The sequence below is a fragment of the Phalacrocorax carbo genome, chromosome 16, assembly GCF_963921805.1.
Source record: "Phalacrocorax carbo chromosome 16, bPhaCar2.1, whole genome shotgun sequence".
NCBI classification, from domain to species: domain Eukaryota; kingdom Metazoa; phylum Chordata; class Aves; order Suliformes; family Phalacrocoracidae; genus Phalacrocorax; species Phalacrocorax carbo.
In genome coordinates, this window is record NC_087528.1 from 12,073,445 (window position 1) to 12,089,009 (window position 15,565).

At 56.0% G+C, this 15,565-nt stretch overlaps 1 protein-coding gene across 1 annotated transcript in view; it reads right to left on the bottom strand.

Annotated features, from left to right (window-relative positions):
• NTN1 (netrin 1) overlaps positions 1-15,565 on the bottom strand; it is a 108,658-nt gene that overhangs the window by 22,261 nt on the left and 70,832 nt on the right. The window contains exons 3-4 of the mRNA XM_064467264.1: positions 14,539-14,688; positions 11,265-11,318 (exon numbers count right to left, since the gene is read on the bottom strand). Of these exons, the coding sequence (XP_064323334.1) occupies positions 11,265-11,318; positions 14,539-14,688 (204 nt within the window). The remainder of the gene's footprint in view (positions 1-11,264; positions 11,319-14,538; positions 14,689-15,565) is intronic.

Here is a 15,565-nt window from a genome sequence, read left to right on the forward strand (position 1 = left end):
AGCGGCCAGGCTGCTCCGTGCCTGAACCGGGGACTTGTTGCATGGTGCTGGGGGAAGAGATGGCTGAAACCCCTGCAAAGGGGAGCCAGGTCCGCAGCCCTGCGGGCATCTCCAGCGAGGATAACTGCCATTAACCTCTCCCTTGGCTCTCTCTTGGTACAAGGAGGTGCAAACGAGCCCACAGTAGCCTTCTTTCTTGCGGCTGAACAAGATTGATTGAAAAACAAATTGGCGCAAATAAAGCATGTAATTAGATTAAAGCCTCTTGCCTGGAGCTGATGGAAAGCGGTGGCTGGCGGCTCACAGGATCCCACAGCCCCCTTCCCACCTCCGCAGCACGGCTTGGGGAGCGGGGGGCGCCTGGCACCGGCCCCTCCGGTGGGACCACAGCACCCCGCAGGATGCGGCCGGGGCTGCCCGGCACCTCTGGGGAGCTGCCCTTGCCATGGCCGGTCGTGCTCGGCCGCCCCGCTTCGAGCGGGGGCCCGATGCCGCGTCCCGGCAGCTGGGTCTGGCTGTGGCCCGGATGCCACCGGAGCACACGCGTAGTCCTGCCCATTTGCTCTGGCCCAGCCCTGGGACCCCTGGATGCTGTGTTCAGAGGGGAAACCACCCCCAGGCACCACCCGAGCCCCACTGCGGGTTGGGGTGAGTTTTTTCCCTGCTTCTTTAGCTGCCAGTTTTGGGATGGGAGGAAATGGGCCTGAGCACTTTTTGGTGTTTCGGGGCATGGGTGCTCGTAGCGACTGTGGTCTCATCAGCATCCCGATTTTCCACAGATATAAAGGGAGCAAGCAGGCAGGCTGTAGCCACCGGTGATACAGTGGGGACAGTCCAGCGGTGCCAGACACCAAAGCACTGGAAAAGACTGCCTAAACATGGGTGCTTTACGGCGCATCCACCCTTGCCTTCGCACCCTCCTTGCCCTTCTCCCAGCGGCAGCCGGGGCCGGCAGCACATTTCCTGCTCCCTCCCTGCAGGACCGAACCCAGCGCTGAGCCCCAGGGGACGTGGGGCACACGGGGTGCCAGCCCTGACAGCGCTTCATCCCCACCCGGTGCTTCCCCACGGCAAACGTGTCCCCAGACTCCGACTGCTGATGAACTCCAGGGTTGCCTCTCCCAGCGCCCCTGGGGACGCAGCCCTGCCGAGAGCAGCAGTCGACATGATTAAATACGTTAATAGGAAACCATCTGTCTTCGGAAGCGTTGGCCACCCTATAAATTCCCGGCCTGACAGCAGCTCCCCAGCCGAGCGGGCGCTGTGCGGGACGCCGGGGCAGGATGTAACAAGAGCCGGGGCAAATCAGACTTTCCGCTCCAGGGGAAACATGGCAATGGAGAGCCCGTGCTGGGGACAAGCGCTTTGTTTTGCCAAGGGGAATCAGCATCTGGAAACATCCCAGGAAGGGGAGAGAATCAGTTCATTTCACTTCAAAATCATCATTATTTTTTTTAGGTAGGTTTGACAGTGATGCTGGGCTGGCAAGTCCAAGCTCATGGCTTGGCTGTGGTACCCAGGGCGTGTGGGCATCCGGGTCCCCCGGTGTCAGAAGGACTGTCCCCGAGGTGCCAGTGTCCCAGAGCTGGGGACGGGGGGATGGAGGGGTACGGGGATGAAGGGTTGTGGGGATGAAGGGATGCGGGGTCGGAGGAAGGCAGGGGTGGAGGGATGAAGGGATATGGGGACGCAGGAAGCCCTGCGATGGGATTATAAGAGCTCGATGCAGTTGTGCGTGAAGCTTATCTGCATTTCAGCAGAAGTTTTGTGGTGGTTTGTGTTGTTGTTTGGCTTTTTTTGTGTTGTGTTTTTTTTTTTTTCACAGACTGTCTGAAATATTTTGAAGTGACCAGAAGTTTCCTCACTGGAAGCCCCTCACCCCTATTGTGCTCACAGCCATTCACTGTGGATCACCATGAGAAACCTCTTTTCAGGAGGGAGCTGGATGCTGCGGCCGATCAGTCAATCAATCACGCAGTCAATCCATCACCTTGCTTACAGCCCGAGACAAGTGAGAGAATGCCCATACACAGCTGAATTAATTACTCATTTGGATGGGTACAAAGCTGGAGACCCCCAGACTGGGCCCAGATTTACACCAGGGTGCCTGAAATGAGAATTTCACCTCCTGCTTGTACCACAGGCAGCTGTGCAGGCCTTTATTCCCAGCCCGTGGGATGGTCCCGTCTCTCTGCAGCCCTCGCCCTCACTGTTAACGCTTCCTCGCAGCAAACAGCTGTGATATTTCTCTCTATGAGTGCGAAGTCCCCCCTGGCCATGCCCCACCCCCGGCTCTGGGGGCATCCTCACCAAGAAAGAGCGGGCACAGGCTGTGCCTGCAGCCTGGCAGCTCCTCCCCAGCCTGGCCAGCAGCCGGCAGCCCTTCGGGCAGGGGGTGAGCGCTGCCGAGCCCACGCCCGGCTCCGGCCAGTCCCTTGTGCTGCTGATCCCCTCCAGATGTGTGAACAATAACACGAGTGCTCGCACACACTCCTTCTCATTGAATATCAGTGCCAGCCTGATCAAATCTGAAAAATCTGAAAAAACCCTACGGCTAGCTGGTACTCCGCTCGCAATTCTGCAGAGTTAAGACTCTGTGATTCCCTTTGTTGGTCTTGAGACAAATCTAGTTTGAAATCAGACACCTCCTCAGGCTTTTCCCTTTCAATACATATCAGCTGGCAAAAACTAAACTCTCACTTATGTCTTTCAATAGTCTCTTTTGCGTTAAATTTGCAAGGTGCTACAGAAGTTGGGGTTTTGGTGTATTTTTTTTCAGTTTGCCTCTGCTAAAGGAGATCTGCCCAAGGACCAGCCTCCCACAGGAGCCTGCGCTCCCTCCACTCGGTGGAGAGCATCCCTCGTTCCTCCAGGCAGGGTGCCTGTGGCAGTGCAGAGCCCTGGGGAGCACAGGGGCTGCCCGGAGGCTGGAGGAGGTTGGGTGGCTGTGCCGTGCCCAGCAGCTGGGGCTCGCAGCCCAGCCGAGCAGAGACCAGGATCTGCTGGGGTGATGGTGCTTGGGGCTGCCCGTCTGCGATTTGGGAGGGTTGCAATGTTCAATGCACATTGGCAGGGTTGGTCTGGGGCCACCTCTCCAGCCCAACCATCACCCCATGGAGGGCCAAGGCCATGGGAGGCAGGGGGAGATGGAGTGTCAAGGGAGGACATCTCCCCAGGCCCTCTGACACGGCCTCCGAGTCTACATCGGCAAGGGACCATGGGCAAACGCCACCATCCAAACAAAACGACTGTGGTACAACCCCATCGCAGAGCTGCCCCTTCCCTCCCTGCTTGCTCAGTGCTCTGGGAAGGAGGGAAGATGAGGACTTCAGCACGATGTGGGACTTGCTTCCTGAAGCCCTCTGAGAGCACAGCCAAGAGCCGCCTTCACATGCCAGCGCCCGAGCACAGGGTGATGACCCAGCTCCTCCCTGGCCAAGCCGACGGCACCCGTTGCATTTGCACCTGAGGGTACAGCGCTGCGGAGAGCTTTGCCCCTGGGGATGGAGCTCCATCCCCACCTGGTCCAGCAGCTTAGATAAACACGCGGGAAGGGGCCGGGGAGCAGCGGTTTGGCCCCGCGTGCCGTCCCGACCAGCGGTGCTGCGCAATGCCAGTGGCCCGTCCCCACACTGACATTTTCCGAGCCAGCCTCGCACCCCTCACAGATGTTGTGGAGGCAGCTGGTGGCTCACATGGTTTTGACTCCTTGTTTCCAGCTGCTGCAGCTCATTAAAAGGAGCTACAGTACATTTAATCATTTCCTAATGTCACTCTTCCCTTGAAGCTGTTGCTGCAGTGATAATCACAACGTTTATGCGCCCATGAGCAAGGGGACGGTGGTCCACAGCCAGTGGAGAGATGTGGCGTGGGTGGAGATGTGGAGCCGCGTTCCCACAGGGATGCATGGGTACAGGCTGGCCAGGAGGCTCTAACGAAGGAGGTGGTTCCCAGCTGCCCCAGCCATGAAATTCAAGCACAACCCCCTACCCATGGTGGGAGCAAGTGATTTAACTCATCTTTGAACAGCGCCTGGTGAAGTTTTGCTGGGGCGATGCGAGTGCTGGAGGCAGCAGATCTGAAGGACCCCTTTTCTTCCATGTCTGTCTACGAGGATGGCTGTGAGCCCGTGGCCACCCTCTGAAATGTGCATTTTTGCCCTTCAGCTGTGGGAGGGACTAGCCCCCTTCCTGCTGCACATCCCCTGGGATTACCCCAGGGTGGCCTTGCACCACCCGGTTCCACCTAGGCATGGGCAAGCAAAAACTGAAGCCTTCAACCTTCAGACAAAAGAAAAACATGTTTTTATGGTGGGACAACCTGCAAATGATGCTGAGACAGGAGCACCAACCCATTTTACCCCGTTCCTGGATCTTTGTGGAGGTTTTTGGCTAAAATTTGGAAACTTCACCCCAAAGACCAATCCTGTAAGTAGTGAAAAGCCAGCTGCAGCCTGGGAAGGATGCACAGCCTCCAGCTCTGCCACCGGACAGGATGGGAAGAAATCGGGGGGGGTTCCTGAAGCTGGGACAGGGACGCAGGGCAGCAGCGGGGCCGGGGAGCACCACGGAGTCGCAGGGGGAGGTGTGTGCGTGCAGGACCACGCGTGGTGCGCAGGGAAGGAGCGGGTGCGTGGGGGCGGTGGCTTGTCCCGAGCGCTCCCGACGATGCGTGGCTTGGTGGTGGGGGCTCTGCCCCACAGCAGCGCCAGGGGCTGCCCGGCCTTGCAAGACAGACGGAGAGCTCTCCCCCCCCCGGGGAACGAATGTTTTCAAGTGAATGTTTTCTACTATTTCCTACAAAGTTTCTATTTTCCCGGACTGAAGCCATAACCTTTGCATGTGTTTTTTCCAAGTGAGACACAGAAGCAGGAACAGTCTTAAAGGCTCAGACAGCCCATTGGGCTGGTCTGTTTTTTTTTTTTTCTGAGTTTTTTTGTTTTTCCTTGAGACTATTCCAGATTGTTCCAGAGCAGAGACCTGACTGCCCATCTCCCTTCTCCGAGCTGCTTCTGGAAGGTATTAATCATCCTCACATACCACGGCATGCATCCACCTCTGTGCTGGGTTGTCTGCATGCTCTGGGAAAGCTGCAACCTGCAGCCAAGCTGCTTCGGGTCTGTGCACATCTGAGGGAGCCTCAGGGATTGCTAAGAGTGGGGATTTTTTTTTCCCTTTTCTGCACTTACATCCAGCCACTTCCTCACCAGCCAGGAACAAAAGGGTCCAGTCAACACCTTGAGCCCAAATGACTTTTGGAAAGTCCAGATCTGGTTTTGAAACTGTGGAGGCCGATTTCCAGGGGAAAACCATGCAAAGCTGCATCCATCCAATCACCTGTTTTTATTTAAGCCCACTAGCTGAAATCATCCACCTAAGATAATAGTTTCCAAGCCAAACTGGATTAGCTTCAGATAAGACAACGACTGACTGGCAGGTTTGTAAACCTTTTCCTCCCACTGTTATTATTTTTTTTTTTTCCCTTTTACTGTGGCCCCTTCTGCATCTCTGAAGAGGACCAGAAAAGGACAGGGTGGTAGGAAAAGCTTTCCTCGCCTGGCCACGAAAATGAGAAGCACCCGCTCCTCATCCTCCAATCTCCCGGCATGGGAGAGCATGAATGCATTTAACCTAAACAATTCAGTTTTGGACTGTTTCCCCACATTGATTCGGACCTCTGAGAGCTAAGCGGAGCCAGGCAGGACCCCCCACGCCAAAGCTGACATTGTTCCACCCCTGTATCAGGGCCATCTTTGGCCCATGCTCTTTTGAAATTTGCCCTTCGTCGACTCCGAGCGGTGGTGATGCTAACTCGGCTCTTGGCGAGGAAGGCACTTTCTGTCCTGCGTAGCTAAGAGCAAAGAAAATAAAGCGGCGTCTCTCCCAGAACTGGCTGCACCCAAAGTCTCCCACTAATTTCTTTCTCCATCTCTATAACCCTTTTGTTCCCGTGCCATGGGAGCCTTGGCATGCAGACACACCGATTTTAGGGTTTGCCAAGAAAACACCACGAATTTCAGCAGGGTGCTTCAGGGTGTTGGTGGAATATGAGTGATGCTGAGACCTGGGACCGCCTGATGCTCCCTGCTGAGAGGAAGGAGTGAAATATGGAGGGTTCAAGCTCCCTGGACAAAACGGTGCTTAAAAAGTCCAATAAAAATCACTGCGAGAAGAGTTATGATGGGATGCTGGGCCCATCAGATTGCTCAGCTTGGCTCAGCCTCTGCTGGGCTTTCACGAGGAGGTGGCGCGAGCGGCTCCTGGTCCCCGGTCACCCCTCTGGGCAGGAGCAGGGAGATCCAGCCCTCCAGCGACATGGGGATCCAAGAGACACTGTCGAGTCATTTCTCATGACTCGCACGCTGTCAGGACACCTGGCTCGCTCCCAGCCCATGGATAACCCTCTCCCAGCCTCCAGCGAGAGCTCTCTTTGCTGAAGGGAGGCCTCTAACCCTGCTGAGATGTTCTGTTACAGGCTTTATGCAAACCCAGTTGGGCTTGGGCAGCTCCCTAAATATCCCTTCTCTCCAGGACACGGATGCAGAGTTACGGGACTTGCTGCTTCCCCGACGGGGCCATTTGCTGCCTTGATCTGCAGGGGCTCAGGGCTGGAGGCTGCACCCCTGCCAGCAGCACCAGGGAGAGACTGTCCCTTTGTAGCAAGGCTGGAAGGTGTTTCAGACACCTACCCAAAGCCTTGGTCAGAGGTGAGGGGCACGTCCTGACTGACCGACATGCCTCTGATCCCCTGGAGATGCTTCCCTAGGCAGATGCTCGGCTGGCAGGGAGCACCTGGCTCTCCCCACCGGCTGCACAGGGACCTGCTCTTCACCGGAGTGTCCACGTTCGGTGGGTAAAAGAAGCTCTGCACCCCCTTATCCTGCTCAAGGGTCCTGTCACTGCAGGCTCTATGCTTTTGCCTTACTCACCCTGGCCCTGCTCACTGGTCGGCCAAGGGGCCACGGGGGCAAACAGCCCAGCACCGGCTCCAGCCCCCCGGCACAGTGCCTGGTGCCGAGCTGGTGGCCGCGACTCGCAGCCCAGGCCTGCCGTGGGGCACGCTGCCACAGCACATCGACTCAGGGCAGGCGCTGAGGGGGGCTGTGGCCGGCCGAGGTGGCACGTGGGGTTCGGAATGGCTGGATGCGGCTGCCCCAGCCCCGGACGGTGCAGGGAGCTCATGGAAAGCAGCTGGTTCCCCGGCTGTGTTGGTATTCGCGTGGAGCACATGGGTGGGAGACACGTCACCCCCAAACCACTCGCCACCCATGAATCGTGGGAGCGGCAAGGCTGGGGTGTTGCCTGATGGCTGTGGATAAATGCTGCTTCCTCCAAGCCCTTGCCTGCACTCAATCCCTCCTGTGGTCACGCTCTGGGAAGATGTGAGAGGACACGGGGTCTGGCAGGGAAAAGACTGGGTATGATAGGGAATGTCCTCAGAAAGGCTCTTTTGGACTGATGAACAGGGACATGCCCAGATGAATGAGCTCCTAACAGCAGCAAAAGGGCGCTGAGGGACAGTGAGGCGCTGTGGCCAGTTCAAACTGAGGGACACTGCTCAAGTGTCACCTCTTGCCACCAGCTTCAAGGCTGGTAGGTGGCTTAGCAGGGCAAGCTGCACGCAAAGCTGTCCTGCGGGATGCTTCCCACCACAACGATGGGGCAAAGCAGTTGTTTACTCACTCAGAAATGCATCCAGTGCCCTGCAACCTGACCTCATGCAGGGGAGGGGATGGGGTAAGCCTTGCCTTTAGGAGAGGGCTGGGGCAGCTGCACTGGGTGGGATGTGCCCTGGCCCCTGGCAGGAAGGAGCCTGAGGAAAGGAGACTGCACCAAGGACCACAGACACTCAAGGGTGACTCAGAAAAGCCAGCATCCCCCCGTCATCCTTCATGACCCCCGGTGGGTCAGTAGAGCATGCCAGGGCAGGTAGGTGCAGGGTGGGATGAATGTTTATGTGGGAAGGCTCCCACCAGGCAAAGAGTCCCTGGCAGGGACAGACAGCCTGTCTGGTGCTGGGGCTGGACGGAAAGGACAGGACTCCCCAGGCTCCCAGGTTCTCTGTTACACCAACCCACAGCACCCTACGAAGCTCATCCACACATGACGAGGTTCTGGCTGGGAGGTGCCCAGTGCGAGTGCCAGGGCTGCTTCTCCCACGGGCACCGATGGTGTGAGGAGACCCCAGCACTGTAGCTTCACGCAGGGCTTCATCTCAGAAACCAAATTCCTTGCAGAAAGGGCTGTGAGAAGCCATCTCTGCATCTCCTTGGCTGCCAAACATCCACATTCATTGGCAGAGCCAGTGATAAAATCGGTAGCATTGAGGTATGAGAGGTCTATTCTGCCACCCCTGCCACAGGCTGGGAACAGAGCGGGTTTGGGAGGTTATGGGGGGAGGAACAGACGAATCCTGGTGTGGAGCATAAAATCTCAGTGTTCCCAGGCCAAAAGACAGAACATTTAGTCTGCAAGTCCCAGCTAACTAGCAGGGGCCTGTGAGAAATCTGGTATTTCATCTGTTGAGCTTTTGTATTCAAGCAATGCGCGGGTTTATTATTGCGTGGTGGAGGGTGAAAGCGCTGCCCTGCGGGGCTGCAAGGGCCGAGTAGGGCTCAACCCCCGGCTTGACATGTTCAGTTTGTAAATGGTGATGCCAAGTGCCGAAGGCCCCATCCCCAAAGATTGGTCAGTAAATTTTCAGGTGATGACGCTCAGTTTAACGTGATGACACCGTGGAGCAGAGCTTGCCCCAGCAGGATCCAGATAAACCCTTCGGACCCTGCTCTGCTACCACCCACCTTCTGCTGCAGGGAGGAGCGGTTGGGATTGAGCCCCTCCTGCAGTGCACACTCTGCAGGGCAGTGGATGTATTTTTCTGGAGGTCCCACTGATCCTTAAACTACTAGCTGATATGCTCTATCTGCCTATAAATCTTCCACATATCAGCAGCACAGTCCCTGTGGATGGGAAAAAACCACCCTCAATTAAGCATCTAAAAGTCTCAGCAAGACCCTGGGCTTCCTTTACAGCAAGGGGTGAAACAGGGAGTTGCAGACATAAATTTACCTCCCACAGACTGAGATGGGGAGAGGGAAGCCTGCTCTACCCCATGCATCCAGCATGTTTAGCTGGCACTGCCGGGATGCACCTACAGCATCGCGTGGAACTGCGGTGTTGGGATTAATGAAAGAGGTGCAGAGGCTGCAGGAGCTGCCCGCTCTCACGGGGCTCGGAAGAAGACCTGAGGAGTGCCTGCCGGCCAGGGACATCCCCACACTGAGTCTGCTTGCAGCCAGGACAATATGGGAGGTTGAACGGGAGCTTTGGGGAGGAGATTTCTGTGGCTGAAAGAAGCTGGTGAGATGCACTATGGCATGTAATTAAGCTCCTGAGGAGCTGGGGAAGAAGATTTCTCCTGATGGAAGCAGGTTACAGAGGCTGGAGTTGTCAGGAAACATTGGTGTAAGGAAGAGAAGACCTACCCCTGTTTGGCTTCAGGTTAGGTAGGACAGCCTCTATTCCTTATAGCTCAGTACTTCATTGAGATGGACTCACCAAACCCCACATCTCATGTCGGCACCTAATTAATACGGCAAAGCAGCAAAAGGGCTGTTCACCAGAACCTGAGCTGGAAGCATGCGGGCTGGGGCAGGTTTTTGGTGTGTCTTCGTGCTCCTCTCAGCCTTGCAGGTCAGTGGGGACGCTTTAAGAAGCACACACAAAGCAATAGGCACAAATCCGAGGCTGCAAGGCATTTCTTGCTCACACCAGTGTAAGAAAAGACACTGAAACAGAGAGTGGCTGCTGCTGTGCTTAGAGGTGGCAGAACTTGTCCTTCAAATTAGTCCTACAGAAAACCGTGGGCTTCGCCCTCCCATGACACTGGGGGCTGAAGATGTTGGCCCTTTGCTCCCTGGGTTTCCCACCCTGGGAAGAGCTCCTGAGCATACAGCAACCGCCACAGCCTGTGTGAAAAGCCCTGCCATGGGGCGAGCCTGGGCTCCGAGTTCAATTCAAGGTGACGCCCATCACTTTTAGTATAAAATCCTTAATTTATGAACTCTCCTACACTGGTGAGACAAAAGTAAACAGCCTTTACAGCCCGTGTCCTTCACAGCCACGGTGCTCTTCAAATACCCTGGGAATCTGCAGGCAGCGGGACAGAATAAGGCACCATTTCCCAGGGCCCTCCGGCTCCTGCCGTCGTTCCCTGCTCAGACCCGTCTGACCCCAAGGGAGCTGGGGACAGGGCAGTCCCTCGGTGACATGGCGGGGGCAGGTGTCAATCCCTCTGGGGGTGTAAATCAGGAGGGGAGGAGGGGGACTGTTGGTGCAGTTGTGGCGGTGGGGATGGGGCGTACGAAGAGGCGCGCTGAGCCCCGGGTCGGCATTGCAGGGGTTGTATTTGGCGCAAGGGCAAGGGGAGGGGAAACGGGAGGACACACGCAGCGTGATGTGCCAAAGCTTCCTCGGGATGATCCTCTGTATTGCAGCTTGTGTAAATATGGTGATCCAAGTCCATCAGGGCTGCACCGCTGTCCCCAGGCTGCAGCTGCTACTGCAGGACCTGTGCTGCAGGACCTCCCTCTCCACACTAAGATACTTCCCCCAGCTATTAGAGTCACTGGCCTTGAGACACCTCTGAGCACGACCGTCCCCAGCGGTGCCACCGACCACAGCCGCGTCCCACCCCAAGGACCCGCACAGCCGGACGTGAGACACATTGCTGCTAACGTACACAGATCACATCAGCACCTGAGATTGCTCAGCCCCAGAAATACGTGGATCTAGGCAAAAAAAAAGGAAGGAACTGCTCATACGCAGCAGTAAGCAACGCTTAGGCTTTTGTTCTCTTTTGGGGGAATTTTGGCTCTCTGGTCCTCCTCCACCAGAAAAACTCATCTGGACTGTTCTCTCACCCTTAGGGCTCTTTTACTCAATTTTAATAATCAGCCGGTAGCGGTCCTGAGTCCTTACCTCTTTTCCATCAAGCATTGGTAACCCCTGTGTGTTTATAGATTTAACCACCTCTGGGAAAATCTTTCTGCATCTTCCCTACACCCCCACGTACTCCTGGAAACACCCGTCTCTCAGGACACTGCACGCTGGTTTCAAATAGTCAGACATTTTGGGCATAAAAGGAAGCTGTTTGTCACACAAACAACACAATTTATGTATTAACTTAACGCAATTTCACACCAGGCAGATGATTGCTCAGAAGGCATTTACCATCAAGATGCTATAAAAGAAGAGACAACGTACCTGCAGGTTCCTCTGTGCTGCTGGCGGCCGTGGTGGGGGGAGCGGCAGGGATCTCTGTGCGGGACAGCCAGAAGCAGGCAGGAAAGGAGAGGAGATAAAAGAAGGAGGCATTATTCCCGATCCCAAAGAGCCTGATCCCCGCACACACTATCTTTGCCCTTCCCATGCCCTTCCCACCCCAGCAAGGGGTGTTTCCCAACCACGCGCTCCAGCAAGGAGCCTTGCAAGAGCCCCAGGAACCAGCACACCAGGACCATACCCTCTGGGGAACTGGGCCTCCCGAGAGGGTGTGGGAAAGGGGTTTTTAAACCAAAAATTTTGGCTTGTGGCTAAAAATAAAAGAAGATACAGCCAGCCAGGTAACTGATACGGTGCCACAGCCAGCGATTGCTATGGTGCCCAGACACAGCCCGCCGCAATTGCTAGGTCCCGGTTTGTGCCCCAGGGGGAGGGGTGCTCTTGCAGGGGCTCGGAGGGTGCACCGGCCAGGCAGGGCGGTGTGGCTGCCTGCTGTGCCGTGCCCAGCCCCGGCAGGCAATGGGAGCGTCGCTGCCTCTCCCCGACCCCGGGCTTTCCCTTCCAGCTGCTGTTTCCATGCACGTCTGAGGCAGTGCTACGACTCCTCTCGTGGGAGATAGGCTGCAGGTAAAGCACTGCAGCTACCTGCTGGGATGCAAGCGTTATCTCACGCATTTAAAGGAAACACAAACATCTCTGGTGCCAGTGCAATGATCCCTGGTTTTGATTTGGGGCTGGCTTTACATAGCTGAAACCACATAATGTTCTGGATCTTCATACCCAAGTCTGACTGTGTTTGTTGATGTTAAAAGGATGGACTGCAGATGGAGCGCATTATATGGCCCCAGCTTTGGCAAGGCGCTCTCTTTTCCCCAGCGCACATACGCAGCTCTCATGACTGCCATCATTTGCACATTTAGGGCACAGTGCTGCAGTTTCTGTGCATCGCTGGGAATCCTGGAGGGCGAACACCCTACCAGTCCATTTTGAAAGCGGAATTTAGGCACAAGCCTGGGTTCAGCATCTGCCTCCTTCTGCTTTTGCTCTCGGGAACCTGCCTGGCCGCGGAGGCAGGGAGTGCTTGGGTCTGCCTGCATTGCAGTGGCGGCAGCTCGTAAGGGTGCAGCCCCAATTAGCATTAGATGACTTTTTGAGTCATTCACCTTCATGCAATTAAACACAGACACAAGCCCATGTGGAACACGTGGTGCATAATCAGGCTGTATGTGAACAGCCAGCAAAGCTGTCCCGAAACTGGCGGCTGGATGGGTGCTCGTGCCTGCCTGCGTGGGCTGCTATGCAGACGGGCCCCACTGGTGTCTTGTTTATTCCCCATGAGGTGGTCCTTGCATGGCTATAACTTTTTGGGACTTAAGCCGTGGTAGATCAGAGAGTAACTGTGCTCTCGCAGATAACGTGGACAGCCCCTTGCTAGGTGCAGCACAGCTGTGCCCTCCCAGCGGCAGGTGGAAGAGCGGTGCAGGTAGGGATGGGGAGCAAGTGCCCTCCACTATGCATGGATGAAGTATGTGTGAAATACTTCCCCCCCCATGTAGGGTATGCTGACTGACATTTTTCGAGGATGAAAATGTGCTGGTTTAGGTTTTTTTAGGATGAGAGAATTGTGAGTTGCTCACATCCTCATTTTAATTGCTTTAGCATTGTACATGCAGACCAAACTCCCAACAACTGCCTAGCGGCTTGGTAGCCAGAACAGAGCATTGCTTGAGAAATGTTTCGACCAAAATTTTTGGCCCTTTGGAAAGGAAGTTTTGCAGAGGCACACAAGTAAGGGGCTCTCCAGAGTGCCGGGATGGTGGCTGGGCTGCAGGGCCAGGGCAGGGCAGCCCTGCCAGGCTCATGCCAGCGGGCAGCCTTGAGCACGCCGGTTCGGCAGCTGGCGTGAGCACAGCCCGGCTCCAAACGCCTGGTTGGATCATGTTGAAATTCTGTGTCTGTTTTTATTTAGTGAAATGAATCCCAAGGGAGGTGATGCAAGGAACAATTTACTCTCTGATTTACCATGGCCCTGGGGAATGATTAATGATAAACCTTTGCACATACTTGCTGCAGAGCATACCGGAGCCATGACTGCAGCATCTTGGGGAAACAAGCATTTGGTTTGAGCTCTTGCGACACGGGGAAGAATGAATCTCAAGTGACCAAAAACCACCCTGGAATGTATGTTTTCTTCAGCAGGAGAAGGTGGAGAAAGGCTATCTGCCCTCTAATTTGGCAATGGCCATCCTGAGAGGCAGATGCTGCCAGGGGACAGCGTGGGAGCAGACTGTGGGTTCCCACCAAAGACTTGATTCTTTCAACCTTCACTTTGCTTTTCCCATTGGGCCTTTTTACCCTTTTTTCCAGCAGGGAGTCGACATTGAGGGGGGCAGCCCCTCCTTCCCAGCCCCTCCCAGGCACCATAATCTTGATGCTTGGTTTCGTGGGGGCAGGTGGAGATGTCTCTCGCAAGGTGCGTGAGCCACTCAGTGATCCAACAACAGCAAAACAGCAGCAAAAAAGCAGCAGAGACAAGCACTGGGCTAAAGCACACCTTGCCTGGGCAGCGAGCGCTCGACATGGACTGAGTGGGGACGTGGATGTTTGCAGAACAAAAGCTGCAGCAGAGAGGCTTTGGGGGCTGTACCTGGTGCTTGCTGGTGTTGTTTCGAGGGCAGAGAATGAGAGCAGCCTTGGGAAGGCAAACTAAAAAGCAAACCCAAGGAAGCAAATGGTAAAACAGCCCATGTTTCTGGGTGGGTTGTGTGAGTGCGAGAGCCCCTTTAGCAATCCAGGTGCTACCGGCTGCGTTACTGTGACGGCAACTCCATCAAACCAGCAGCTCCTCTGATTTGAGCTCTGTGCCTGTGCAGCACAGCTGGATTTTGGAGGGAAAAACCTGGTTGTAGTGATCTGCTGTAGCATCCAGACCCAATGTGGTACCCCAAAGCAAATGTGCTCCCAGGGCACCTTTGCTCTGTGAAGCAAAGTCAAACTTCTGGGCTGTAGGTGCACTCACAGAACCCACCCAACAAGGCAGATGAGCTACTTGGAAACTAGGGGTGAATCCTGGACAATATGCCCTACTGCAGGCGGTGCAGCTGGCAGGGGTACCGAGGCAGCTCCGTCCCCCGAGCCCTGCCCGTCGGCACGCATGCAACGGCGTTAGTAGCTGCCCAGCCTGAGCAGTGGCTCCTGTGGGTTTACAAAGGTTAATATCTCTAATCTACAGACATTGAAAGAGCAATCCACCTACTTATGCAGGGGGCAATGGGAGACCGGCTTTGCTGGTAGCCTTTGGCGCATCGATTGCACGTGATGCCGGTGACGCCGTCTTTGCAGGGACATTGGCCCGTGGTTTGGTTACAGGTTTGGCCGGCGGCGCCCACGGGATGGCAATCGCACTCTGTGGGGGGAACACACAAGAGGAGGGTCAGGCGCACAGCAGAGCGGGTGCAGGCGGTGTTGCGGGGTGAGCGCCGTGGGCTGCCGGCAACCCTCGTGGCACGGCTCCACCTTCTCCGTGGCTGGTGCTGGACCTCCGGCCAACGTCCCGTCCAGCCAGTGACCCCACGGACCTGAAACAGAGGTGGCATTTGGCAGAAGGGTTGTGCATGGCCGTTGCTTGGGCGCAGAGGGGATAGCACCGGAGAGGGAATGGCCCAGCCACAGCCGGTGCCGCCGCAGGGATGGATCCAGCCAGGGTGTCTTGGCCAGAGCAATGAGAGCTTTACAGATCCGGAGAGGCAGCATCGGGTGTCCCCTGCTCAAGGATACCCACCCACGGACACTGCAACTGCCTCATCCCGTGGGTGCTGTGATCAAGAGTTTGCAGGACTTGAAGAGGAGGGGAGCAGGCAAGGCAGCTCCGCCGGAGGGCTCTGGGAGCCACAGCACCCGCTGCCCCCGCCCCCGCCGGCTTCAAACTCCCTTGGGCTCCCTGCGGCGGTGGCGGGGCTGTAAGGAAGAGGTACAAAATCAAGGAGCATTTCATCACCCCTTCAGCACACGAGTTCTGAGGCAGGAAGCAACTGCTTTCGGAGATGTTGGGAATTCACTTCACGTGCGCTACAAAAAAAAAAACCAACCCACCCTCCATTCAGTGCTTTCGCTCAAGCCCTTCCCCGCTGAGCAGCATCCCTGGCAGCTGGCACTGCGGGCGCAGGAAGGAAATGCCCTTGTGGGATGCAGGCAGGCTGGAGGACCTGCTGTTCCTGGCCAGATGGATGGAGGCTTGACGGCAGAGCTGGGCAGATGTGAAGGGTTTGGCAGGGGATGTAAAT